Below are 25,594 nucleotides of genomic sequence, written 5' to 3'. Positions count from 1 at the left end.
TGCGCATGCGCGGGGGTGCCGCTCCCGGCGGGCTCCGCGGCGCGGGCCCGGTGCTCCCGGTGCAGTGTCCCGCGGGGGTAGGGGCCTGTCCCGGCCTCTGCGGGCCCTGCCCGGCTGCGCAGCTCGGCGCTGGGGCAGAGCGGAGGCCGCGGGAGGAGCGCGGCGGCGCCGGGCGGCCCGGGTGTGGTGCGGCTCCGCACGGGGACCCAACCGTGGCACCTGCTGCCGGGCCATGAGGGCTCCCGCGGCGCGCTCCGTTCCTCGCAGCTGGGAAAACAAGTTCCTCCTTTCACGTCACATTCTTCATTATAAGCAATCCTGAAGGGGGTGCGGCTGGGGCTCGGGCAGTGGGATCTGATCTGCTGCAGGACAGTGTCATGCCGCGCAGGCTTGAAGAGGCGGGGGTTGTCAGTCGCTGTTGTGATGGGATCCAGTGCCGCTCAGGAGCTGAACTTGCCTCGGGAGCCATGTGGTCAGCTGATGACGTTGCTGAGCTGTGCTACCTGCACTATAGGACCAGACTCCCTAAGCAGGGGAAGCCAGATCCAAGCAGGGAGTGGACGTCACTGGCAGCTGTTGTCAAAGTGGAGTCCGCAACCCAGAGAGAGGTTCTTGCTAGTCCAGGGACTGTGCAGGGTAAGGCTGAGCTCTGGGGGCTGGGACGGGCGGGGGCAAAGGGGAGAGGAGGTGGTGGCCCTCGGTGCTTTTTTTTTAATACCTTCAAAAAACCCCAACCCCGTTTGTGTCTCCTCCCAAATGCTTTACTCTCTGTGATTGCAAAAGCTTTCAGCACTTCTGCCTAGAAAGAGATGGTTATGGTGAAGCGCTGTTCTTCCCAGACTATCTGAGATGAAAGAATTAAGTTTAGGAGGACCCGAATTACTAATGTAAACCCTTGCAAAAGTGTGTTCGGCTGCTATTTGAAAGAATGCTAGAAGGTCTCAGCTGGCTTTCTGTTAACAGGCTGCGTTACTACCTTCTGTTGGTGTTAGTTGCCCATACCTTCTCCCTTGCTGGCATTTCCATGATGCTTCACACATTGTATCCCATGCTTGCTTCTTGTAAGTTTGAGGAATCCTCTGCCGGTGTTGCAGGGTGTAGCCCACATGTCAAGCATGTGTTAGTGCTCCTGCTGTGGATCACAGCCTTTTCTTGGGACTGGTGAGATACTGTTTCCTTTCTGGAATGTCGCATGGCCTGCCTCTCTGTACCTTCCCTTTGACACAACGTTCTGTATGTTACCACAATGACTTTATGAGAGCGATGTTTCTGGTCACAGTTTGTTCAAGTAATGATGTTTCCTTTTTCAGTTACAAAGGAAGTTGTTGCTATGGGAACAGGAACAAAATGTATTGGCCAAAACAAAATGAGAAAAACTGGTAAGTATGGTGTAAGAGCAGACTTCTGTGCTACCTTCTTTCTTGCTGGTGTCATAGAATTGGTGCAAATTCCAAAGGCTCAGAGTTGAAGGCAGAAGTGTCAGGCAGGTTTCACCTCATCAAGAAGAGAGGGGTTTAGGCAGCCAGAATGGCTGCCCTGGAGCTTGTTGCACTTGCTGCCTTAAAGGTGAATAAACTTTATATATGTGAAAATGTGTAGTTTAGGCCCTGAGTCTGCATGCCCAAAGACTTCATAACTAAAAGCAAACCAAAACACAAGCAAAATAATTGTGCTTCTGTTGCCCCCGACAGTTTAGTTTTGTTGTGGTCTGATGCAAAAGAACCACTGCTGAGTTAGGGGAGGGATGACGCCAGGAACATACTGACAGGATGCTTCACCTTTACTGTGTGTTCTGCAGCTAGATAGTTTTGAATATTTGTACAATAATGTATGTCACATACATGACTTCTCACAGTTACCATTTCTTACCATTTATTGTAGGACTTTGCTCTGCATGTCCACTTTTTTATTCAGGATGTTTGTCCCCTCTCCTAGGAGATGGGAGAAGCCATAGTAACTAATGCTGAAAAGCAACTAAGGAGGAAGAGTGTTTGTGAATATATAGGTACAAGGCTTCCTACCTTCTTTAGGTAGATCTACAGGTCCTGTTAGATACTTTAGATACCTAACTAGATACTAAACTAACTAATCTAACTAAAGTTAGATATCTAACTGTAGATACTGCAGGTAGTTTGAAGATGAGATGTGTAAACCTGGTAAATATCAGTGTTATTGACAAGAAAAGTAACTTAAATTGTAGTACATAGTGCAACAAGAGATTTCACCCAACAGCTTAACAAACACTTAAAATTTTCTGGATGCTATGCTTAAGCTGAGAATATAAGGAGTTAAGAATATAAGAATATAAGGAATTAAGAACAAACATCGGGAGGGTTTTGAAGGAGGCCAGTGTTTATTCAACCCAAAGGATTTCAGATAGCAGAAGATTTAAAATTTGGTATTTCAACAAGTGTCTGGTTTGCTGCGGAGTGAAGAGTTTTATCCTTCATTTGTGTAGGCTATTGACCTCCTTTTGTAGTGATAGGAATTTTAAATATCTTGCAGTAACCTAATACCAATGTTAAACCTTCACATGCTAACAAATCTGGAGAACTGACATCTGTCAAATTTTTTTTGCTTTGTTGTCTCCTTTTTAGTAATGTTGCATATTGTTCTCGTTTGATTGTTGCTTCAGGAGATGTTCTGAATGACAGTCATGCTGAAATTGTGGCCAAGAGGAGCTTCCAGAGGTGAGGCATGAAGTTCACGTGCTGTTACTCAGTGCCTCTTGAGGGTGGTTGTTGTGATGAAAATGTTTTGACCTGTAGCAAAATAGCCATATTTTGCAGCTTCAGGGATAAGAATGTAATGAAAGAGAATGGTATTACTTCTGTGTAGGCAACACTTTTTTCCCCTTTGCTACAAGGAGTTTAACCTAATTTTTACACTTTTAGGTGATGTGAAGGCCCTTTAACAGAAGCTTGTTTCTTCTTTGTTCTTGTAGAGCGCCTAAGCAAAGTAGGATCTGATTTCATGTGATGTCAGTGCTGGTTTGATGAGTAGCTGTCAAGGGTAGCCTTTTTTCTCTTTCCCATATAACAGCCCTCTTGTTCACGTGGGGCAAGCTTGTTCAAGGAACTGAGCCGGGAGAATAGTAAAGCTGCAGAACAGATATGTGATTTGAGGAGACAGTTAACTCCACTGAGTCTGACCCTGTCAAGTTACTGTTACTAAGGTTCCAATGATGTGTTTGTGTTTATGGATTATGTTGGATCCCATCTATCTGTAGAAGCAAGACTTCCTTGCTCCTCTCAGACTTCATCAGGAAAGAACAGGCCCTAGTGGGTGTCTCATGTTTGTTGTTTTCCCACGCATCAAAAATGAAGTGAATGTTTCATGAAAACTTTCTGCCTAACAGGTATCTTCTCCATCAGATGTGGCTGGCAGCTTCCCATCAGCAATGCAGTATCTTTATTCCAGGAACTGAAACTGGGAAATGGAAACTCAAACCAAATGTCATATTTATTTTCTTCTCCAGTCATACCCCATGTGAGTATGCTGGAGTGAACTAATTTCATTACTCCCACTTGTAGAATCTTTTCTGCCCCTTGCCTTTGGCTCTTTGGTCTGGAGTGAGTGTGAGGCAGTAAGTCATGTTATCAATATGTGCCCTAAGATGTACTTGGCTGGTCGTCCACAGATGTATTTGGCATTTTATCTCACTGGATGTGATTCGTGAGAATGCAGTAAATCTGGCATGTTGTTCCTTATATAGTGGAATGCTTCACTTTCTCTTTAGATGATAATAGCTACTATTCTATTTTCCAGAAACTAACATACTTGTCAGGGGTCCTGTTGTATCTCCTGATTGCTTTGCTTTACATGTTGTCTCCTTGGATTTAAATTATAATAAAATCATTGACAATTACTACAGTTCCTTAAAAAAAAAAAACCCAAAACCAAACCCCAAACCAGCAACCCATCAAACACAAAACCCCACAAAAACCCGCACAACAAAATCCAAAATAACCCCGACCACACTGTTGTGGTTTAAGCCCAGCCGGTAACTCAGCACCATGCAGCTGCTCGCTCCCTGCCTCGCTTTTCTCTCTCTCCCCGCTCCCAGAGGGATGGGGAGGAGAATGGAAACAGTGTAAATCCCACGGGTTGAGATAAGAACAGTCCAGTAACTAAGGTATAATACAAAACCACTACTGCTACCACCAATAACAATAATGATAAAGGGAATAACAATGGGAGAGAATATGAAACTAAAAAAGGAAGGAGAAAAAAACAATAAACACAAATGCTGCACAACACAATTGCTCACCACCCACTGACCAATACCCAACCTGACCCAAGCAGTGATCTGGGCCTTTCAGGTGACTCCCCCCAGTTTATATACTGGGCATGATGTGCTGTGGTATGGAATACCCCTTTGGCTAGTTTGGGTCAGGTGTCCTGTCTCTGCTTCCTCCCAGCTTCCTCTCCTCACTGGCAGAGCATGAGACTGAAAAGTCCTTGATTGCGGTAAGCGCCACTGAGCAACAATGAAAACATCCATGTGTTATCAGCAATGTTCTCAGACTGAATCCCAAACACAGCACTGCACCAGATACTAAGAAGGAACAAAATAGCTGTTACATACACAAAACCCCAAACCACTAACCAAAGATAAAACCCAATCAAACCGAACAAAAAACCACCAAAACAAAATAGGGGAAAAAAGCCATAAGAAAACCCCAACAAACCAAAATTAAATTCCCCAAAACCAACCAAAAAGGTCCCACCTACAAAACAATTCCCCAACCCAAAACTTATGGAATGGATGCAACTTCTTGTTTTGTCAAGGAAAACGCTCTTGGTTTGTTAAAAAAAAAACAAACTCAACATCACAAAGATGAGATCTATTGGCAAAATGTAGGAATGACACCTCTTGGTCTTTCAGTTTAGTGGAGGTCTCGATGTTGTCACAGTCCTATCAGTGCGTTCTTCAACTGCTAGTGTGTTAGCAGAGCAGAGAGGTCACAGTGCTTTCAAAATATACCTCATCAGTACTTCACATAGTGAATTAGTTGTTCATACATTTTTGTGATTTTGATGGCATGTATACTATGATGGTTTTCTTTAGTAATGCCATATCAGAATAGAATCCACATCTATCTTCAAATTTAATATCAAGAATAATTTTCTGACTGCCTTTTTCTCACATCCCTGTCAGGCCTGGTTTGCTTTGAATTGAGCTTCAGAATTCTGTTTTTGAGCTTGTTGTTTTAGTGATACAGATTAAAATTTACATCCTTATTTGATAGGTTATTCTTTAATTATTCTTTTGAGAGTTGTATTGTTTAGTTAGATGAGACTAGTTTTGCTCCGAGCCTTCAGCACTGCTCTGTGGTCTGTCAGATGCCAATGACACCTTTTGCTTTATGGTCTTTGTTTTAAATTTTGCTTTTTTTATTATTTCTTCTGTAGAATGCAAAACATGAAATGAAACATAGATTGGCTAAAATTTCAATGAACTCTGATTCATCATTGTACATCAGTGTTGTTTGAAAAGTGTGTTCTCATAGTTAAAATTTTCCTGAGTGCAAACCTGTGAAAGCCTGTAGCGGTCATCATAGTACTGCTGTGATGTGTTCCAGTTACGAGAGATGCAGTTTTGGCCAATTTTGATACCATTTCTTCTATTCTAGGTGGAGATGCTTCTATTATTCCAATGAATGAACGAGACAACCAGCTTTGTAAGCCAGCAACTGAAGCTGATGCTGTTGGACAATTAGCAGAGTGTAGAAGTAACCATGATCATTTGGGTCCGGAAGACAAAAGGAAATCAGAGAAAATGGCAAGTGATCATAGAATCAAGAGAATGAAAACTGACAATGATGGTTATTTTTCCATAATCACTGAAGAGCTGGCTGTTCAGCAAGGATCTGTGGAACGAGAAGATGACACAAATCCAGAGAGCTGCGAAGGTTCTGCAGAGATGCAAACAGCTAATAAGAAGACTGGCTTAGGGAGACCAAAGGTAGCAGATGTATATAGAACTGGAGCAAAATGCGTGCCCGGAGAGCTGAGTGATGCCCGAATACCTGGGCTAGGCTATCACTGTGTGGGGTTATTACGAGTGAAGCCAGGTCGTGGGGACAGAACGTGCTCAATGTCCTGCAGCGATAAACTGGCTCGCTGGAATGTGTTAGGGTGTCAAGGAGCTCTTCTGATGCATTTCCTGCAGTATCCAGTGTATCTGTCAGCAATTATAGTGGGGAAGTGTCCATATAGCCAAGAAGCCATGCACAGAGCAATTATTGAAAGGTAAGTGTTCTCCTTTGGAAACAGATAGGGCGTATAGAGACAATGAGTTGGGGAAGACAGCGTATCACACAAATACCAGAACTTTGTTCCAGGGTCATGCGCAGAAAATGTTAATTTTTGCAAATTCACATTTTCAGAAAGTGGTCCTGTGGAGTATGGAGTAAAGGTGACTCCTTCTGGTGGATCAGACTTGAAGATTCACAAAGGAATTTTCATTAGATTCAGGATCCCCTTGGTTGTCCCCTCACAGAGCAGTGAGAAGCTGTTACCCGCCAGAGTTTTTCTAAAAAGCTTTCCAGCAAAAAAAAAAAACAGCTGGAAGGGCATTCATCAGTGTAGTGAAGTTGAACTTTCCAATTTATTCAGTTATCCATACTCCAGAGAGTAATTCTGAGTAGTAAGTTCCCTTTTATAGAATTGTGTTGATCAGCAAAAGCAGCTTTTATGTCTTGTAGCAGCATTCCTAATATTAAATTAAAAAGCTCCCAAATTCATCCATCATAAAGGCAATCTGAAATGACTCCAAGTAAATGCATAGGTAGACTTTTGCACTGTCTTTCTGGTTGTCCTTACAGACCTTTATAACAGCCTTAAATGAACTTAGTTCTTCTGAAGCTTTTGCTGATTTAGACCCTGCTTTCAGGCTAACTTTCTGACAAGAAAAAGAGGCAGTATGTTAAACTTGCTTTGAAGGGAATTGTAGTAAAATCAGTTTACTTTTTGCTGTCTTTCTGAGCTTGGATCTGAACTTAAATTTCCCAGGAGGTTAATATTTGGGTTACTGCATTTGCATATAAGTCCATCCCATGTAAAATTTCAAAACTGTATTGTCAGGCTGTTCTCAGTAGAGGTGTTTGAAAACTGCTGTTCTAAAGTTGTGAGTGTTCCGTGTGTCTTTGGGTGAGCTGTGCATCCTGTGGAAACCGAGTTCTAGACCTAGCACAGAAATTGCTGTGGTGTGGCGGAGTACATTTAGGTTTAGAAAGATGAGTCTATTTGACAACTAGATTGGAAAGTCATGATTTCGTGTCAGCACTTGTTTCTGTTAATATTAATTGTCAGTTTGTTGCTTCTTGAGCAAAACTTCATGCTTCTGGGACACTTCACACTTGCATGCAAGCTAGTGTCTCTCACTGGTTTGTTCCACCACTTCCATTCACACTGGCCTGTGCAGTGCAAGCTCGCCTTTTGTAGTTTTCATGCATTCTGAGGGATGCACTTCAGAATTCTGCTGTGAGACTCTGGGCCTTCAGCTTCTGTAAAGGATGAGATTTGTGGCTTCTTAAGTCTGGCTTTGACACACTTGTTTCTCATCCTCCTGCTCTGCAATATAAAAAGAAGTTTAATTTTTGAACCTGATCCACCACTAGGAATGATTGAAATGGCAGAGAGAGGAGCCAAAGAGAAGAGGTACTCTGCTGGACTTCATACTTGCCAACGAGGGGTTCAGTGGGATGTGAAAGTCAAAAGAGGCCTTGGTTGCAGTGACTGTGAATTGGTGGAGTTCAGGACTCCAAGGGGAGGGAGGGGAGTAAAAAGCAAATTCACATCCATGGGCTTCAGGGGAGCAGACTGCTTGGAAGAGTCATGTTAGCTGTGTCACCTAGCATGTGACAGCTTGCACTGGTCAGCTGGGAAAAGACTGAATTGTCTTAGACTGGAAATGCCAAACGTAGGTGCATATCCGTGGTGGTAAAAGTCTGTCTGCTTCTTTGGTCTGAACTACATCCAGTGTTTGATTTTTTCCCTGCTGTGAGCAGTATTCTGGTAACACAACTTGTCACCTCAGGGGAATTTATGTGAGGTGGAGTGCGCTGTTACTAAATGAAGAAAGTCATCTGCTGTGCACTGGCTTTCTTGTTCCCCCCAACTCTGAGTTGATGAAAACTATTCCAGCAACAAAAGGATTGGAAGTGGATATTTTTCTTGCTTAGGAGTTTGGTTCAGTGCAACAAAGGCATCTGCAAGTTTTAAAGGACAGTAAGTGGAACAGAACAGAGTGGAGGGAAAGGAGGGCAAGAAAGAAACCCAGGAGCTGAACCGCTCACATTAAGAGCCAGTTACTGAACCAGTTCCTCCAAAAGGTTTGACTTTGTTCAATAACTCCTTTTCTCCATAGCCTTGCATCCTTCTAGGATGGTTATAAAAGAGGTCATAGTATATTAATAGGGGAAACTCTATAGCTATCTCTCCAATGGACTTTACTGTATAATACTTTCCTCACTCTGTAACACTTGACGTTTTTTTCTCATACAATCCTAATCCCATTCAGTGTGTAGCAGTAATTTAAGGTAACACAGATAAGATGTGGAACTGTACGTGTATCTTGTATCTCTTTAGTCTTTGATTATGAACTTCCAGGTTCATAAAACAGTTGTTAGTATAATGTGGTTGACTATGTAAACACTTCAATTATTGCAGTCTTTATCCTCCATATTTTACCTCCATCGATTAGGAGGGTTAACTAGGCCTTTTGTCTAGACCTTTTTAAAAATCAATTAGTCGTATTTTTTTAGGGTGGACAAGGTCTCAATGAACTAGGTCGCTTTGTTTTTTTAGCAAATACTTTTTTGAAGGGAAACATGCCCTCAAGCCTCCTTGTCTTTCTTCCATAACTCATGCTAAATTCAGTTTTAATGTAAAAAGTAACATATTTTAGATTATGGAGGAAAACTGCACAAAATCAGCTTGTTTGGAAAGAATAGGCTTAAAATCACTTGCATTTTTCCGTGCCTGCTTTAGGTGTCAGCACATCTCACGTTTACCAGCTGGTTTTCTCGCCCAGGAGGTTAAGCTGCTGCAGTCGGATCTTCAGTTTGAGCACAGCCGTCAGGCAATTCAGGAAGCTCAAATTAACAGCAAAACAAAACTTGTGCCTTGCAGTGCAGGTGAGTTCACTTGGGCTAGTTGCATAACTGTGTGTAGAAGTCCAAATAGAAGTCAGGTGGATTTGGTGGTTTCCTAAAATGGAACATCATTCATTGCCAGTGCTAGAGGCAACGTGTGACTTACACCAAGAAATTAATTTCAGGTTAGAACTTAATTGTTAATAATTAATAATACTCAGCTCAGCCTCTAGTTCTCTGTAGGGAGTTTTCAGACTGAATGAACACTTGGTTGATGCCATGAAGAAGAATTTCTAAGCTAAACAAAGACAGGAAACAACCAGCTAAAGTAAGAGTTCTGAGGTCAATAAAAACCCCAAAAATATCAAAAGGCTTCTTGTTTCAGTTAGTTTTTCATTCTCCTTGGTAATGAACAGAAGACTTGCCATGCTGAGTTATGCTTGTAACTGCTCCAGAAATCTGTGAATGTAGAAAGAATACAGAGTAGTATAGTGTGAGGGTTTAATTGATAGAGGGTTTGGACATAGCGTTTTTTGTCATGGTGATGAATGAATATGCAAGTCACGCTGTGATTTAGCAACATGGTCTCTTTTGGAAAAAAAAAACACAAACAGTGGAACTGCCACCATATGTGTATGGTTACTAGTACTAGATAAGTAGTTTCTTTAAGCTTGGACATGCCTACCTTCTGCTGTTGTATACTTTTCTAGCTTAACTGGAACTGGAAGTTATTCTCTTACAATAGACCTGATGATAAAATAGACTGGAAGCAAAGGGTTTCTGAATGGAATTCAGATTCATTAAATTGGATTTTTTACAGGTGCCAGGAAGGAGGAAAATAGTTTGATTCTGTGAGATAGGAAACAAAATCCATCATTGAAAAATGGTGCCAGTTTACTTTGCAAAAAAGGTCGGAAGCCAACTGCTAAATCACTGTGTATGACTTTCTTCCTGTACAGTTACTTGGGTCAGTCTATTAAATAAAGATGAATGATGCTTTATCCCACGTTTTTGCATATATAAATTATGCCATGTTGATTTTTTTTCTTGAAGGGGTGAAAATCAGAATAAACTAAATTCAGGGCTGTTACACTGAGCATTGAAATATGCTTGATAGGAACATTGCAGCTGGTATTCTTTAAAATAGAAATGTGTTCTTTTTAGTATTTTGAAGTTTGTGCTGTGAAAAAATGAAAGAATAGAAAACATTTTCATATGTAAGTAGATTTTTATCTCTTTGTCAGAGGATATCAGATTCTGACCGGGTGGTTTTAGATACTCCGCACATGGAAGGTTTAGTGTAAAATACCAGTTTTATGTATTTAACGTTGTTTGACATTACACAGAATTTTAATTTAGCAGAGCGATACATCATTGTACCTAAATCACAGTGCAAGTACCATTTACACTTGGGAGAGCATGGCAATTGCAGCACACAGCTGAATCACAATACAAATGTGATTAACATAATCAGCTGCCATAATATGCTTTATAATGTGTAGGTTTTGAGCTTCTTGAATGGCAAGATGGTGTCATGAAGGAGAGAAACTGAAAATTGTCTTCAGAGTTAATGCATGTGAAACTGTTTTGCCTGTTAGGAACACAGAGAAATGGGAGAACTTAGGGAACAGAAAATATCTCAAGGCAGTAGAAGTTACAAGCTGTTTTTAGGCTATGGAGGGACAGATCAGGCATACAGTTTTGTGTCTGTTAACATGCCACTGATGCTTTGCTACTTATTTATAAGTCTATGAGGTATGGTATGCAGAGTTTCAGCATTAAGAAGTTTACCATCTAAGATGATAGTAAGGTAACGAATGGTAAAGGATAAGGTTGTTGGCTCATGCTATCTCTTCCAACAGATTTTTTTTATTTGACTACTAGATAATAACATTTTTCAAGTAAAGTCAACAAATATTTGGTGTATGTCAGTTATCAAACACAGAGAGAACTATTTAGAGTATACAATACATAATAAAATAATAGCACACAATAAATAAGATGTAGACTGTCTGGTGCAAGTAGTTTGAATTATTTTGGGAAGCAGCATGGTATCATGTGAACACATGGAATGAAAGGAATTGTTAAGTTCTGCTTTTGTGATGAGAGCATCTCCCTTATTCATAATCCTTTCTTCTACAGCTATCAGTTGGAGTGCAGTCCCTGAGCAACCCCTGGATGTCACCTCAGATGGTTTCCGGCAGGGAACAACAAAGAAGGCGATTGGGAGCCGTCAGAGCAGGTGTGAGAATGTTGTGGTATCTGGGTGCAGAGATCTTATTTGTTAGCACACACGTCTGTCAGCTCGTGTGGTGCATGGCGCGTTGTCAGAGCAGAGGAAAAAGGGGAAAGGGAGGGAGTGGGGGAAAGGGAAGAGTCGCTGTGTAAGGGAGAGAAGGGGAGTTGGAATGGCAAGAGTCGATGAGAGTTAACAAGTTTATCCTATTTCTTCTTTTTCACTGTTGATTAAAACTAGCATTGTAGGTAATGGTGGTGGTGGATTACGATAAATTTTTATTAAAATATAGATTATCAATGAAATTAGCAGAATTTTTGCTTTTTATCTCTTGGGTTGGTGACTATGGAGGATATGTGTGCTGCAGGTCCTTTCTGTAGGTTTCTTTTTCTGTAAGAGTCAGGCCAGCTAACCTGGATGTATGGTTGTTAAAACTCTTGTTTTGAAATGTGACTTTCTGCCTTAAAGTTTGAAAATGTTATGAAATGCCTGTAGCATCTTCCTAACACAAAACATGGCACTTTCCAATTGTCTTCTTGACACTGTGCTCTTTAAGAAACATCATAGTCTATGTTTAAGAAACAATTACACATTTTTCTTGTGGTTGGGAGGAATTACTTGTAAACATCTGCAGACAAATCTCTCCATCTCTCTCCACCTTTCTCAGTTTAGGTGAGGTGACCAAAATTAGCATTGGTCTGTGGAAGTTCAGCTTGAGGGTTGCGGTCATGTTTTGGTTGCTGGCTGCTTATACTACAGTTTATCAATGGTTATAGTATTCATTTTTCCTGAACTTTCTGGGAGAAAGATGATAATCCTGACAGTAATGAATAAGTAGATCTTGGACAATTCTAGTGGATAATTCATTCACATGCCTGTGAGTTGCACGTTCTGAGCTTCTCAAAGTTAAGCCTAACTTGACTGAAGTTTATCCTGGTGTATCCTAGTATTTCCAATTTTCCCTGGAAAGAAGAGGAGTAGTAACTTGTGGTCTGTGGTAACATTGGTGTCTGGGGAGTTGTTAGCATAGGTGACCTGGGTGACTTAGTGTGTCTTTTGAGACAGGCTTTATGTGCGCTGGAGAATATTAGTTTTCAATAGGTGGTATGTAATGTATTCCAGAAGATCAAACAAACCAACCGCTTTTTCTCAGTAGGCTTAAATTTGTTACGTACCATTTGTGGATCCTCAACTCTCAAACTCTAGAGCCATCTGCTAGGTGCCAGTGTGCTGTAGGAACTTAGTTATTGTTGAGAGCTCCTCCTTTCTTTTACATGTGCCCAAAATTTACTAAAACATTCAGAATTATTAGAGAGGGCCTGCAAGACTGTGTGACTTCAAAGGCCTTGTTTCCTTAGGAAATCAGGATTAAAAACAATGTCTGTGAAGGAACAGGTAAACTGTTTACACTTTTGTAATAAATGGTCACAAAAGGAACTTCTATAATGAAAATAATGAATTTATATCCTTATTGGCAGTGTGCGTTTAATAATAAACAGGACTTCTATTTCCCTCAAGTAATCTCATGGTGATTCGTTGGGGGTGTTGTTTAGGGTTCCCCCCCTTAGTATGCTAGATAACACTAAATATCAAGGAGGGTAAAGCTGACTGACTAAAAGGGATTTGTAGATAGATGTCTGGTACGTGCTTTGGTTAATACTTAATTAACTAAAACACCAGAAACTACAATATGAACCATTGACAGATTAACATGAAGATGAAATTTTAGAACATCTTTGCATGCCAATTTTGGGGTGCTTAAGGAACATACTACCAAAAATGAAAGGTGTTTTTGACTGGTGGTTTTTTCCAGTCCTGCTGGAGAATCAGTTTGCATTTGTTGGAGAACTCAGTCATTGTGCAAACAAGTATATAAAGAGAATTTAATTAAGCAGAGAAAATAGCTGGGGCTCTCAAAAATAAACCATGCTTTATAAACAGCTCTCCTGGTTGCCTTCTCTTAAAGCTGACTGAGATGCATATGCTATCTTCAAACTTTGACTCACTTTATTTTTTGATGAGCCTTTTAACATTCAACTGCTCTGCAGTTACGGTGTGTCCTTGTCACCATTGTGAGAAGGACAGCATTGTTCCAACTATTTCTGCTGGTTCTTTTATTTGTTCTGAATAAGTTTGCCAGTTTGAACAAGCCTTTGGAGTCCTCCTGTGCTTGTTTGATCAGTTCTGGGACTAGTCCTTCAGGCTCAACCTTGCTGTAGTTGTGAGCTGATGACAGTGCACTCTCACACAGGTAACAATGTGGGGATAATAAAATGTTCTCTGCAAACTGATAAGAGTGCTGGCTGGCACTGTGGTGGCAACAGAGCTCTTTGTCAATACAACATTTAAAACAAAGTGAAAAGGCAGGTGGGCAGCTTGAATGGGGTAGGAAAAGTTAAATTGTTGAGAACTTTCTACATTTTTTGAGAAGTGAAAATGTTTTTTATCAAAAACATTCAGCTGGGATGTAATACTGTGAGCTGTAATAAGTGGTGCATTTCTGATTCCTTTTTCTATCAGAATTCCTGATTTATTTATTTTTTTGATCAGATCCAAGATCTGTAAAGTGGAACTCTTCCATACATTCCAAAAGCTGGTGATGAGTATTTCACAAGAGGATCTACCAGACACTCTCCGGTAAAAGACATTTTTGTTACATTTAGAAGAGTGATTTCAATCTTAATGAAACTCAATAATTATGTGATAATACCAGAATCTGCCCCTGAATCTCACTTTTGATAAGTTCATTGTTAAAATTTGGTCTTTGAAAATTATGGCATGTACTTGATGGGTTAGGAAATCTTTTTGGTCTTTTTAATCACCACCTTGGAGAAATAGCTATCACATCTCATGTGTTAATGACAGGCAGAAGAAATTGCAGGTGGATTGTTTGTTTGGAGTTAAGGTAAGGATTTGGGGCAGCTGATCTCTTCTTTTTTGAAGGGTAAACTCTGTTCCTGATCAGTGGGGCATTGTACTAGGTCTGGTCTCTGTAGCTGATGGACACCTCTGTAAGCCTCTTCCACTTCCTGTCTTGGCAGAAAACTCTGTATTTTGTTTCTCTTCTGAGTTAAAGTGGTCCTGTCTGAAACAGAGTTCAAGGAAAAAAAAGTTTGTTGGTTGGCTTGTTTGTTTGTTTTTGTTTTGTTTTTTTTTTTAGAAAAGTATAGGCTAAAATCTTTTTTCATCCAAGTGCATGACGGATTAAGAGCCAGTAAGGTGAGAAGTTGTAGGGCTCTTTCTGCAATGTGTGTATTATGTAGATGAAGACTTTCTGGAAAGAACAGAAAGAAAGTTGGCTGACGAAGCTGTACTTGGAGATTTCTTTTAAATTATCAGAAACAAGTTTGGTTTATCAGACTGAAGTTTCTCGTGGTAGTCACCCGGTCTGGCATTGCATTATGTGCATTACATATCTGGTGGTATTCGAGTCTGAACAGCTACCATAGAGCAGGGCTTAGTTTTACATATACAGAAACTTACCTCTCACTTTGGTTTATAGATTCGGAGAGATGTAGAAGGCTCCAAATCCATTGCCTTTGAAGGGTTAGTTTATTTTAGAGTTATTTCCAGGTATGATTTCACCAGGGGTGCAATTATGCCAGCTGTTGAGCTAATTTAACTGCTGGTAGCTGCTGAGGGTGGTTGTCCCACAGCAGTCTCTGCTGCTGATAGCTGTAGATTCCAGTTTTCTCCCTTGTATCAGTTGCACTTCTCCAGCCTCATGGTGAGCCAGTTCGACTAGCTTATGTGGCAGAAAACAATTTCCTTATCTTCTGTGTTTTCTATTGGACTGATGAGCTGAATTGGCTCATGTAAGGCTAAAACACATAATAAATCCTGTGCAAAGGAAGTAAGAGGTATGCGTAGCTGGAAGCAAGGGAGATGGACTGTTTCTGCCTTTCATGGTACCAACATATTAGATGAAGTGAACCTAAAATAAGTGTGCACTGGATTTTTATTATTAGATCTTGCATGCTTTTGAGTTTTTTGCAGTTACCTTTTATGTCTGTAGAAGTCTGATAGCTATTTTAAAGTTCTGGTGTCAGCATGAGCCACGCTACTGCTGAAACACATTCAACTGATTCTATAAATAGAACACACTCTCCTTACTTCAGTTTTAAATATAAAATTTTTAACCTCTTTCGGTGGGTGTTTTTCTCACTTGTTCAGCCATCGTAACATCCTCCAAGTAGAGTGTGAGCAGAGTGTGAGCTGTGCCTTGTTGGGTAGGTGACTCATTGTGCTGGTCATGTGCTGCTTACATAAAGTCACTTCCCCTTAGGGCTTTTCTAGACTCCAGTGGCTTTGTAATTTCCTTTGACTTCTTTGTCCTCTACCATTTTTCTGCCTGGGTTTCTCCTGACAAAGGCCAGCTGATGTGCAGATGTGGCTGCACAAACTCGATTTATACAGTAGAGGTGCTAGCTCACCAGTCAGCTCGTACAGCTGCTTTCCTGTAGAAATCTTTGTTTTTCCTACTCTTCACTTAGAAAGTAAAATTAAAAAAAAAAAAAAAGTGTTTGTATTGCTGTTTCCTTCTTCTTCTCTTTCCTTTTCTACAAAATATTCTGGTGAGTTTTCTTCCTTTTTCTTCGTTTCGTCCTTGTAGTCTGAATTTGAGTGGACCTCAGATAAAAAATCCCACACTCTCAAGTTCTTTCCTCTAAACTCCTGTGTATTTAACAGTTACCCAGTTCTGTATCTTCTTCCCATTCAAATGTGTCTTATCTCCTCCCACAAATGCTTGGCTCTGGTGCTATGCTGTCACCCAGTTTCCTTTTTCCACGTTGCCCCGAAGTTCCTGCCCTGCCTCTTCTAGTCCACTTTTTGGTCTCTTGCCGCCCATCCTTTCTGCTGCATCAAGGGAATCTCATTGTATTTTCCTTTGAAATTTGCTGAACAGTTTGTCTTGGTACATTCAGACACGAACCATTCTTTACTCTACTTAACCCTTCCTTCACCTAATGTTGTCCACTGCCAGACCTAGGATACTGAGGCAGTTAAAGCTTTACATGGAACTAGTATACTGATTCTGATGTTCTTTGGTTTTCTTCTTTATGGTGTCTAAAGCTGCTTCTCCTGCTTTTTGTGCCTTCCCTTCTCTTTCATTCTTCACTTCTCTTGAAAGGATTGATGCGGGCACTGTGGCATTGGAACAGGGAGAAAGCCTACTGGGACAGAGCTTTGCTGGCTCTCTGAGACGCTAAACATTACACTGAGCAGTTATTTTTGTCAGGATTTAATTTATTTGCTTTCAACTGAGACTGTGAAGGAGGTGGTGTTTGGCTGGCATTAGCTACTTCTTCACCAAGAACCAGATAGTGCTGTGTTGGGCTGTTACACTTTCTTTCTTTCTGATAATTTCTATGATCTCTGGTTTCTGTACCTTACTTAAATTTTCACTCATCTCTCTAGCTAGACTATCTAAACTTACTTGGTTTTTTATAACCTCCACTTGCCATACTCCATTCTCTTCTGTTGACTCCCTCTCATATGTTGTTTCATGTTAATGTTTTGAAATTACTGGTACATAAATCCATCCTTCCCCCCCATGTTTTTCATGCTCACTCTCAAAGGTGACATATCGTGTGGCAATGTTGTGCCACTGCTAATCTGAATTGTTATGTAGAAACCTCTGCAGTATTGTTGTTTGCAGATCTCTTAGTGGTTGTATGGCAAAGGAGGTTTTTTGCATTGTTGGTTGTTTTCCCTGCTGGTAGAAAAACACTGTGCTTTGTGCATCACTTGAGGAAGCAAAAGACTTCTTATGTCACACAGTGGCATCCACTGTACAGAGTCACCAGGCCTTTCAGTTTATGCAAGGTGTGGCTGGCTCTGCAACTCTTTGTGTGAATGTAAGGGAGGCTTTGTAACATAAACCTGCCCCAAGTTTCTTGTTGTGCTTATTAAATGGATCACTGATTCTCTTTTTCTCTTAAATTGTAGCCAGGAGCCCTCACAATTAGGATTGTGCTTTCTTTTTTGTTCACATTCCATCTGCAGTAGGAACAATTCCAGTTCCAGTGACATCTGATTGGAGGGTGTGGACTGTTGTACAGAGCAGTGCAAGGCCTTTCAGATGGCTTTAAGATACATCAAAGTATAGAACCTTTGTTTGAGCTTCATGTTTAAGGTCTTTTTGCCCGTGTTCACTTGTGAAAAACAAAAGGATTTCACCTGGTGCTAAATATTTCCCGATGGAATGAGGGAGGATGATGGTAACGAAGTGTCAGCCTAATGAAAGTAACTGTCACGGGAGAGGTGCAGTTTCAGTGTTACTGATGTTCTCCAGTTAAAACCGAATAAATCAACTGCCACATCTGGCAAGAATTATGCTACAATTTCGTAGTACCTTTTCCATTTTCTTTTTAAAATTGGTACATGAAACAATTCCTGTGGTTGTCCCACCACTGCATGGAGGCCTGTGGAGCAGTTAGGTCTTCTGTGCTTTCTATACTGCACACCACAGATGCTTGTTTAGGTCTTTGCCAGATTGAACAGTCTTCTAGTAAGTAATATATTCTGCCCCATAAAGATACTTCATAGTGATCTCAAGACTTGGTCTTTATTTTTTTAATTACTCTGTTGAGCTTTTACATCTTTTTCTGTGTGATTCATTTTTTCCACATCTCGGATGACACTGGAAAAAGCCACGAAGTTAATTTTCCAATTTTTCAATAATGTGTTAAAAATCTGGTCTCCCAAGCTAGGCACAGCAATACAGTGACCATCTTCCAAACGCTGCAGAACCTTATGTTATTGTTAGAGCTTGTTGCATTTGAGCAGGCCCCACTCACAGAAGAAGTCAGTGAGCTAACTCCGCATCTTGCCTGCAGTGACTGCATTCTGTCTGCAGCTCTGAAGAAGACACTAACAGAATCAGGCCCTGTATGTTTTCCTGGCCCCTGTCATTATGGATTCACATCAGATTTTTACATACTGGAGCTTTGTGAGCTTTTGCCCTCTTAGATGCGATTCATTAATTTTTGTACAAGAGTAATGTTCTGTTTCATGCCTTGTGCTTACGTCAACGTTTTTCATGTGCAGAATGTCTGGAATCTCAAAAGTATATTATCATTCAATGTAAATGTTTTAATATGGGGTTAAAGTGGTAGAGTTTTTTGCTGAGAAGTACTGCAGAGTGTATTGCTTTTCTTTGCAGGTTGCCTTGCTGGTGAGCCCATTTTTGCTCAGCTTTGCACGTACCTGAGCACATGAATGTTTTCAAGCAGTAATGGTGATTTGTGTAAGACTTTTCCAAGAGTACGATACCTTTCAGAATGAAACCTGTGGATCACATCTCATGTCCCTGGCACACAGCCATCGGAATCACTCTGTCTCTCTCTTACACAATAGCGTAGGGGCAAGATTAAAACAGTGAAGAGAAACAAAAAAGGAATGTAGTCAGGCAGACCTGGGTAGGCAGTAGATCGTATGATTGTACTGGACTTTGCCTGGGGCAGCAAACTAGTGTTCACTTCTGCCAAAAAAATGTCACAGGTTCTTTATTATTAATGCTCAGAGCCTCAGTGGCCGAACCACAGCTGAGATACAAATAACATGAGGGTTTTAGGCAGATGTAAAGTGCTTTGAATTTGGAAGCATTTTTCCCTTACATAGATTGAAAATTTCTTAGAAGCTTAATGCAGAATTTGAGCATGAATTAAATAAAACTGTTCGATTTTGGCAACTCTTTGAGGAAGCTGTTTAAAATGCAGCTTTCTGTTGCATCCACTGTTAAATCCTGTAGTGATGTTGTCTGCTTGGAGAATGAGAGCCCAAGAGGCTGCGCTCACGTGTGATCTTGTAACTGCTACAGTGGGGTGAAAATACTGAGCTGCTCCTTACTGTCTGTCGTGCTTTTGTGCTGTGTTGTCCTTTACTGTCTCCTGTAACAGTTTCCAAACAAAGGCCTATTGGAATGATCTAGGTTAGAAGAATCTCTCATGTGTTTTAATTAAATGGTATCACACTGCCGGATATGAGTTGAAGAGCCATTGATCTGCCAGCAGATTCAAAAGAGCAACATTTAGCAAGGAAGAAACAAAGAACAGCTAGGCACTAGAGTATTTCTCTTGGCTTAGTGGCAGGAATATATCTATCTATCTGTCTGGATCTGTATCTACATATGTACATCCACAGCAAATGCAAGGAAAACAGCTGTTTCACCTTTAACAAGATTGAGCCAGTCAAAAGATCTGTGTTGTAGAATTCTTTTTTGATTTTTGACCATCTTAAATGTGACCTCATACGTACAAGTACCTGTGTTTTGAAGATGTAAACAGCATCTAATATTAGCTATTCTATGATAAAGAACAAATATAAGTCATTACATGGTTTTATAGTGAAGAAAGGCAGGGTCAAAATCTTAAACAAATATGTCAGACATACTTGAAGTGCAAGAAGCGTGCTAGCATAAAAGAGATTCTTCCCAAAGAAAGATTTGGTCATTATCCTTGAGTGTGAGCATGTAAGCATGCATACTGCTCCCCAGAGTATGGTTTTGAGGTGGAGGAGAAGGTGCAGGTGGTTTGTACCATGTCTGAGGTACATGTTGGGAGAACCTGGGAGAGGAACAGTTTACCTATGCTAAGGATTTGGAGGTGGTTGTAGTGAACTGACCTTGGCCTTTCTTGGACCTGTGTTGTTCTGCTGGGGTTGTGGGAGGTAGGTGCTACATGAGGAAGGGGCGCAGAGCACCAAAACGGCTGAGTCTCTTTTGCTTTAGAGAGAAGATAAAAGTATGTTTTGTCCTTTCTCTCACTCGTCTCCATTATTTTGTGTTGGAAAAGAAAAGCTACCCTCTTTGCCCTTGTCCCCTTCCATTCCAGCTAGCAATCATGTCCATTCTTCAAGCAGAACAAGGCTACTTCCACTCAATCCAAAGCACCTATCTCTAGCCACCTTTTCAGCATTGCTATGACATTTCTTTGCTATCATGGAAGTTTTCTGTAACCTATGGTCACACAAACACTGACACTTCTATTGCTGGAGAGCGTGTGACGCATGGGAGAGGAACTCCCATGTTTGCTTCCTTTTATAGGACTGCTGGCAGTGTCTAGGTACACTAGCTTCAGGGCCTGGCCTCTCCAGGTTTTGTCTAGAAGCACAAGAGAACACCACTTAGCATGAAAGAGCTCAAATGGCATCATCATGTTCTTGGGTGTTTGGTTGGGTTTTGGTTTTTTTTTTCATTTTGTGGCATTACATTCAGTAGGATAATAGAAATGTTTTCTGTGTTGTGTATTTCCTGTCAGGACGAAGACTCTAGAAACCTACTGGGACTACAAGGAAGCTGCAGTAAATTACCAAGAAGCCTGGAAAGTGCTGCGTAGCCAAGCCCTACTGGGTTGGGTCAAGAATGCCAAGGAATACCTGCACTTCACATGAGAATACATGCGGCTGTGTAAATCCAGCAATGAGCTCTAGTGCACAGATACTTCTGCAGTTCCAGGACTAGGAAAAGATATCCTCTAGTTTATGTGCTGTAAGGACACAGTGAAAAGGAAAGCAATTTAGAGAAGTCGTTATTTTGGTTGAGTTGAAGCCCCTTTTAATTGAAATATACAAAAGAATCATTGCAGACTTGAAGTTCTGAGCTGCATGAAACAATTATGCCTCGAAAGGAAGCAGTGATGTGCTATACCCTGTTACCTGAGGATATGATCTTTCAGCCATAGTCCACTGCAGTGGAAGTAATGCCAACTGAAACAGAAGCAGTGCTATGGCTGTCACTTGTCAATTTTACTGCTGCTTTTTTTTTCCCCTCTTCATAATGTTATGGTTCGTTTTGTGTTGCTGGGGCAACCCTGATGTGTAGTAAGTAATGTTTTTATAAATCTTGGCTCTCCTTGTCTGGTCCCTGGAAGAATTTTCCACATCCCCCAACCCCATTGCTTCTAACTGGAAATACTGGTTCTGTTAAAGGGTCTTTTTTTCTGGAATTCCTTCATGTAAGCTTCTAGTTACTAAACACAGCCAAAGCAGAAGCAAAAAAGTGCTGGGGAGAAGCAGTGCCAAATAATACCACTTACAATGTATCTCGTGCGTCCGTTTTAATTTCAGGACTTCATCAGATACCTGTTCAACTCCTTTGCTTCTGTGGGCAGGAAAGAAACGTCCTGGATTACCTGGTTCAAACCTGTCAATCCTGTGTAATTCCTGGCAAACATTTACTTACTTTGCAGTGTTTCAAGTGCTGTCCAACCCCTGTCCCCCCGTGATACGTGGTTAATTAAAAGCAGGGATGCCTTAGCCGCTTATGTCACTGTTTCCTGGCAAGTGTTCATTAATAGCCTGGCAGAGGCAGAGATGCTTTGGGGGGGGACTGAAGTGGTCTCTGACAGTCTTTGCCTTTATGCTTTATTACCAAGTAACGTCTGCATGGCAGTCAGCCAACACTGGGAGCTGAGAGAAGCAGCAGGTAATCCTCCATAAGCTTTCTGTCCTGATTGTTGCCTTCTGTGAGCAAGTTCAGGACTACGTAACTGCTACTGAGCACACTCCCCTTTTGTACCTTTGCTATTGTAAATTGTGCTTCATAAAATATTTGGACAAGAAAATGGCAGGATGAAAGAAGTGGATAATTCAGAACCTAAGCATTTTTTAGTGACTTGAGTTTTCTGGGTTTTGGTATCTTACTATAGTTTTGGATTTGAAAAATGGGCACAGCAGTTCTCCAAAGAGCCTGTACAGTCAACCTGCTGAGCTGCATATGGGACTGTTCAGTACATATCACATTACAGTCTGAGAATTGATTACAGCAAATCCTTTTACTTCACACTTGGGTTGACTTGTCAAATAAAAATAGTGCTTTTACTTGTTAAAGAACTAACAAAACTTGAATTCAGTGTGTATGAGCCTGTCCTTTCAAATCCAGCAGAAAGATCAGTTGTATTGGTGAGGGGGGGAGTCATTGCATGTGTCTGTAGAGGACAGGGGATTATGGAGAATGCTAACTTGCATTAGTAACCAGAGGATGAAAAATGGCCAGATGCTACTGCAGATGGGCTACAGGGTGAACTGCTAAGAGAAATAGCATTGCAGGGGCAGAGTCCTGTAGTGTACCTAAGAGATAATCAGTACATTTCTAGACTCCTGAAATCTTGCAGAAACTGTAACTTACCATACCTAGTTTCCTTTTGTTAATTGAGAAAGTCTGTAGGGAACCTGCTGACCAGACTGGAATGTTCCCATTTCCCATCCAGCTTCAATATTAAAATAGGTTACATAAGGCTAGTTCTGTCTTGGCATTCAACTATTTTTCAGATGAGCAGTTATATGATGTAAATGCTTTTAACTCTTTCCTAAAATTTGAGCCTGGCTGTTGGGAGAGGTTGTTCCTGGATTTTCTTGTGCGTTTGTAAAATACTTGTGATCTGTAGATTGCTGCTTTCCGCTAGTTGTCAGGTTTAAAAGCAGTTTTAGAGGTGCTGAGCAGGAATACTAACCTCACTTTTGGATTTAGTCGAGGACATATTTAAGCCTCACGCACTAAGAGTGAGTCAATGAATATGCAGAGGGAGAAGGAGCTAAATAAAGCAGCATTTAAGGGTGGAGGGCTGAGCCTGCAGGATCCATAGGGAGAACATTATTATGTAGAGACCCTGCCACAGGGGAGCACAGTTGTGGGTAGGTGTAAGTAGAGGAAATGAAGTGCCCACAGCTAATGGTTAGTGAGGACAACCAAACAGTGGCCAAAGGAAGCAGCAGAGCATATTAGGGAACTGAGATTCACAAGGCATCTTGGTGTAAAATGAGCATACTTGTATTACAGGATAGGTCCCTGACTTTCCCAAACTAGTATGGGGGCCAGTGGCCCCTATTTGTCAGAACAAAGAAATGGTAACCCTTGTTTTGAGTGGGATGTCTTCAACAGCTTCACTGTTGGAGACACCATTCTGTTTTCAATCACAGTAACAAGGCAGGGCCACCTGCTTACCTTTAAGGAGGTCAAAAACAGAGCATGGGAACAAGTATTTTTGTCCAAGAGCAGAAGTAAACAGTCTGAGCTGGAGGCTGCAGTTCATGACACAACATGCTAACATCCAGTACCTTTGCAAAAGCAAGGTTTTGATCTTCGCAGGGTGCTTCCACTGCTCACCTTAGGCAGGCTGGAGCACTTAACTGATCTCAGTACGTCCAGAGTAAACTGAAGACTATTCAAATTACTGCCTTTGTAGAAAAACAAGCCATGAACCCAAAACCCGGTGTAGCTTTTCACTAGGAGTTAAATCAGCTTTGCCATAAGCCCAGAAGCACTAGAGGAAAGAATGAGCTAAAGCTGTGCTGCTGCTGCTTCCTTTTGCGTGTTACAAACTATTAACTGGTTATGAAACCAGACCTGGAGAAAATACTTGAGGCATGAGCACGGAAAGGAAGTGAGAATTACTTCTGGGAAGCTACTGTTGGCAGGGAGGAAATAAAGGCGTTGGAGTAAAATTGGGAGCCACAGTTGAGGGGCTATGAGCAGCAGTTCTTTCTCTCAAAGCACAACCATCCCAAGCATCTCATAATGTCATTATGAGAGGGTTGTAGTAGGGGTTTACAGGTAGAAGATGATAGTCTTTTTGAGGGAAGACCATCTAAATTCATCTAGTATTGGTTTAGTTATAGTGGAGATGACATTTCACATTAGCTTGAAGATAGGCGATGTGGAAGTGTGGCTGCAGGAGTTGTGAGGTATTTGTTTTCTGTTCAGTGTATAAATTGAGATACTTTTCCAGGCCTAAGGGGTTAGCAGAAAGTGAGGCTCACATGGGACCCAAATGCTTTTCATGATTTTACAGGAGTGACTGTGTTATCTAAAGGGATGCATGTCATCTCTGCCCTTCAGGTGAAACCTCTTGATGTTTTATTGCCATTTTAAGTGCATTTGTAGAGTAAAAGTAAGGTTGCTGCTTAGCACAATTATCCTTGCATTCTCTGTTATGACTCATGTACCTGGTCTCCTAAATCTAAACTCATCATTACAGAGATGTTAGAGTAGTTAAGTGGGTTTTTTGAGAGGCTTATGAAGGGTATTCCAAAAGTCAATGTTATGTTAGATCATAACATTGGGAATAAAACTTCATCTTCCCTTGTTTTGTTTAGATATATCTATATGTTAGCATGCCATTAGCTTTATCTAGCAGCTTTAAGTTACATTTCTTACTCCTGTTAACAGCTAGCAAAACCCACTGAAAACCATAGTCAAACTGTGGAGTTCCAGCTTAAAGGAAGCAGAACATTTTCCAGTAATAAAACATAATAAAAAAATCACAGATGAAACCACTTTTCATTCTGAATCAAAAATTCTGCGAAGAGTAAACATTAATACATGTGTGGAAGGGGTGGTGGTGGAAGGAATTCAGGATGGAAGCAGTGATGGAATGTTTACTAAAGCAGTACTACACAATGCAGTGCTATTCTGAACAGTGAAAGGCTTACTGAAACCAACAGCATGTTTTTCGGATGCAGGAAGCACATGCAGCACTGTTACTGTGACAAGCCTTGATAACAGTGCCAACGTTTCACGGCTCCTGCCTTCGCACTTTGGAGTCCTTCTGCCCACACCCATGGGTAATTGTAGAGCCAGACATAACTCTAGGCATAAGGTGACTTCATGGGATTTAGAGTTAGTATGAATTTGACTTAAGCCTGGAAAGTGACAGATTTCCACTGGGTGGAAACATTTTAAAAACTAAACTCTTCCACATACCATGCAGCATGAAAATGAACTAAAACTATTATTAGGAATCTACACTTTAATTAGTGTTTCCTTGCTGACTTACGAAGTTCAAAGTGATGCTACTTTTCCAACACAGTGTTATCCTTAATATCAAAGTGTAAACTCCAGTACTGTGCAATTAGGTCAACCAGGTGTCTTTTCCAGGCCCCCCACCGTTCAGAGCCACAGCTTTGCTTCTTTGCCTGTATGTAGAGGCAGCTGTGGTAAGCCCATTTGGAGAGAACTTGAGATCCTCATAAATAATGACGTGTTTTGGGTTTGTGGCAAAGCCTCTTTACGTCTGCTGTGCTGCGTACCTGCTGTAGCAGTACCGCTCATCAACCGGAGGAACTGATCTTCAGTTCTTCATCTTGCATGCAGCATTTCTAATTGTAGTTGTCTGCCTCAGCGTGGTAGAACCACAGAACGGTTTAGGTTGACAGGCTGTGGGCAGGGATAGATGCTCTTCTGATGAGATCTAGTAGCTCTGAAGCTACTGGTTTTGGAACCTACAGATAGCTGCTTGTTTCTTCCTTGTATCGTCAT

At 41.1% G+C, this 25,594-nt stretch overlaps 1 protein-coding gene across 5 annotated transcripts; it reads left to right on the top strand.

Moving 5' to 3' along the window:
• The first annotated feature begins 11 nt into the window (after positions 1-11).
• ADAT1 (adenosine deaminase tRNA specific 1) lies at positions 12-24,602 on the top strand. 5 transcript variants are annotated; one of them, XM_030471118.1, is made up of 9 exons: positions 12-636; positions 1,311-1,379; positions 2,636-2,690; positions 3,359-3,489; positions 5,637-6,255; positions 8,998-9,143; positions 11,244-11,343; positions 13,888-13,974; positions 20,598-24,602. In XM_030471118.1, exons 1-9 carry the CDS (start codon positions 378-380, stop codon positions 20,728-20,730), a joined length of 1,599 nt encoding a protein of 532 aa, XP_030326978.1. In that variant the 5' UTR covers positions 12-377; the 3' UTR covers positions 20,731-24,602. The 5 variants fall into 5 exon arrangements, with proteins under 5 accessions (XP_030326978.1, XP_030326980.1, XP_030326982.1 ...); XM_030471120.1 differs by having other exon boundaries at positions 2,598-2,690; XM_030471121.1 differs by lacking the exon at positions 12-636 and adding an exon at positions 861-900 and having other exon boundaries at positions 1,308-1,379; positions 2,598-2,690.
• The last annotated feature ends 992 nt before the right edge of the window (positions 24,603-25,594 follow it).

Source organism: Strigops habroptila, chromosome Z (assembly GCF_004027225.2).
Source record: "Strigops habroptila isolate Jane chromosome Z, bStrHab1.2.pri, whole genome shotgun sequence".
In the NCBI taxonomy this organism is placed as follows: domain Eukaryota; kingdom Metazoa; phylum Chordata; class Aves; order Psittaciformes; family Psittacidae; genus Strigops; species Strigops habroptila.
This window is presented reverse-complemented; position numbering and strand designations above follow the sequence as displayed.

Bases quoted from the DNA above. Each gene is read 5' to 3' on its own strand.
- ADAT1 (XM_030471118.1), top strand. From the start codon at position 378: ATGCCGCGCAGGCTTGAAGAGGCGGGGGTTGTCAGTCGCTGTTGTGAT. The intron at 637-1,310 runs GTAAGGCTGAGC...TTCCTTTTTCAG, and splicing joins TAGTCCAGGGACTGTGCAGG to TTACAAAGGAAGTTGTTGCT. The intron at 11,344-13,887 runs GTGTGAGAATGT...TTTTTTGATCAG, and splicing joins ATTGGGAGCCGTCAGAGCAG to ATCCAAGATCTGTAAAGTGG.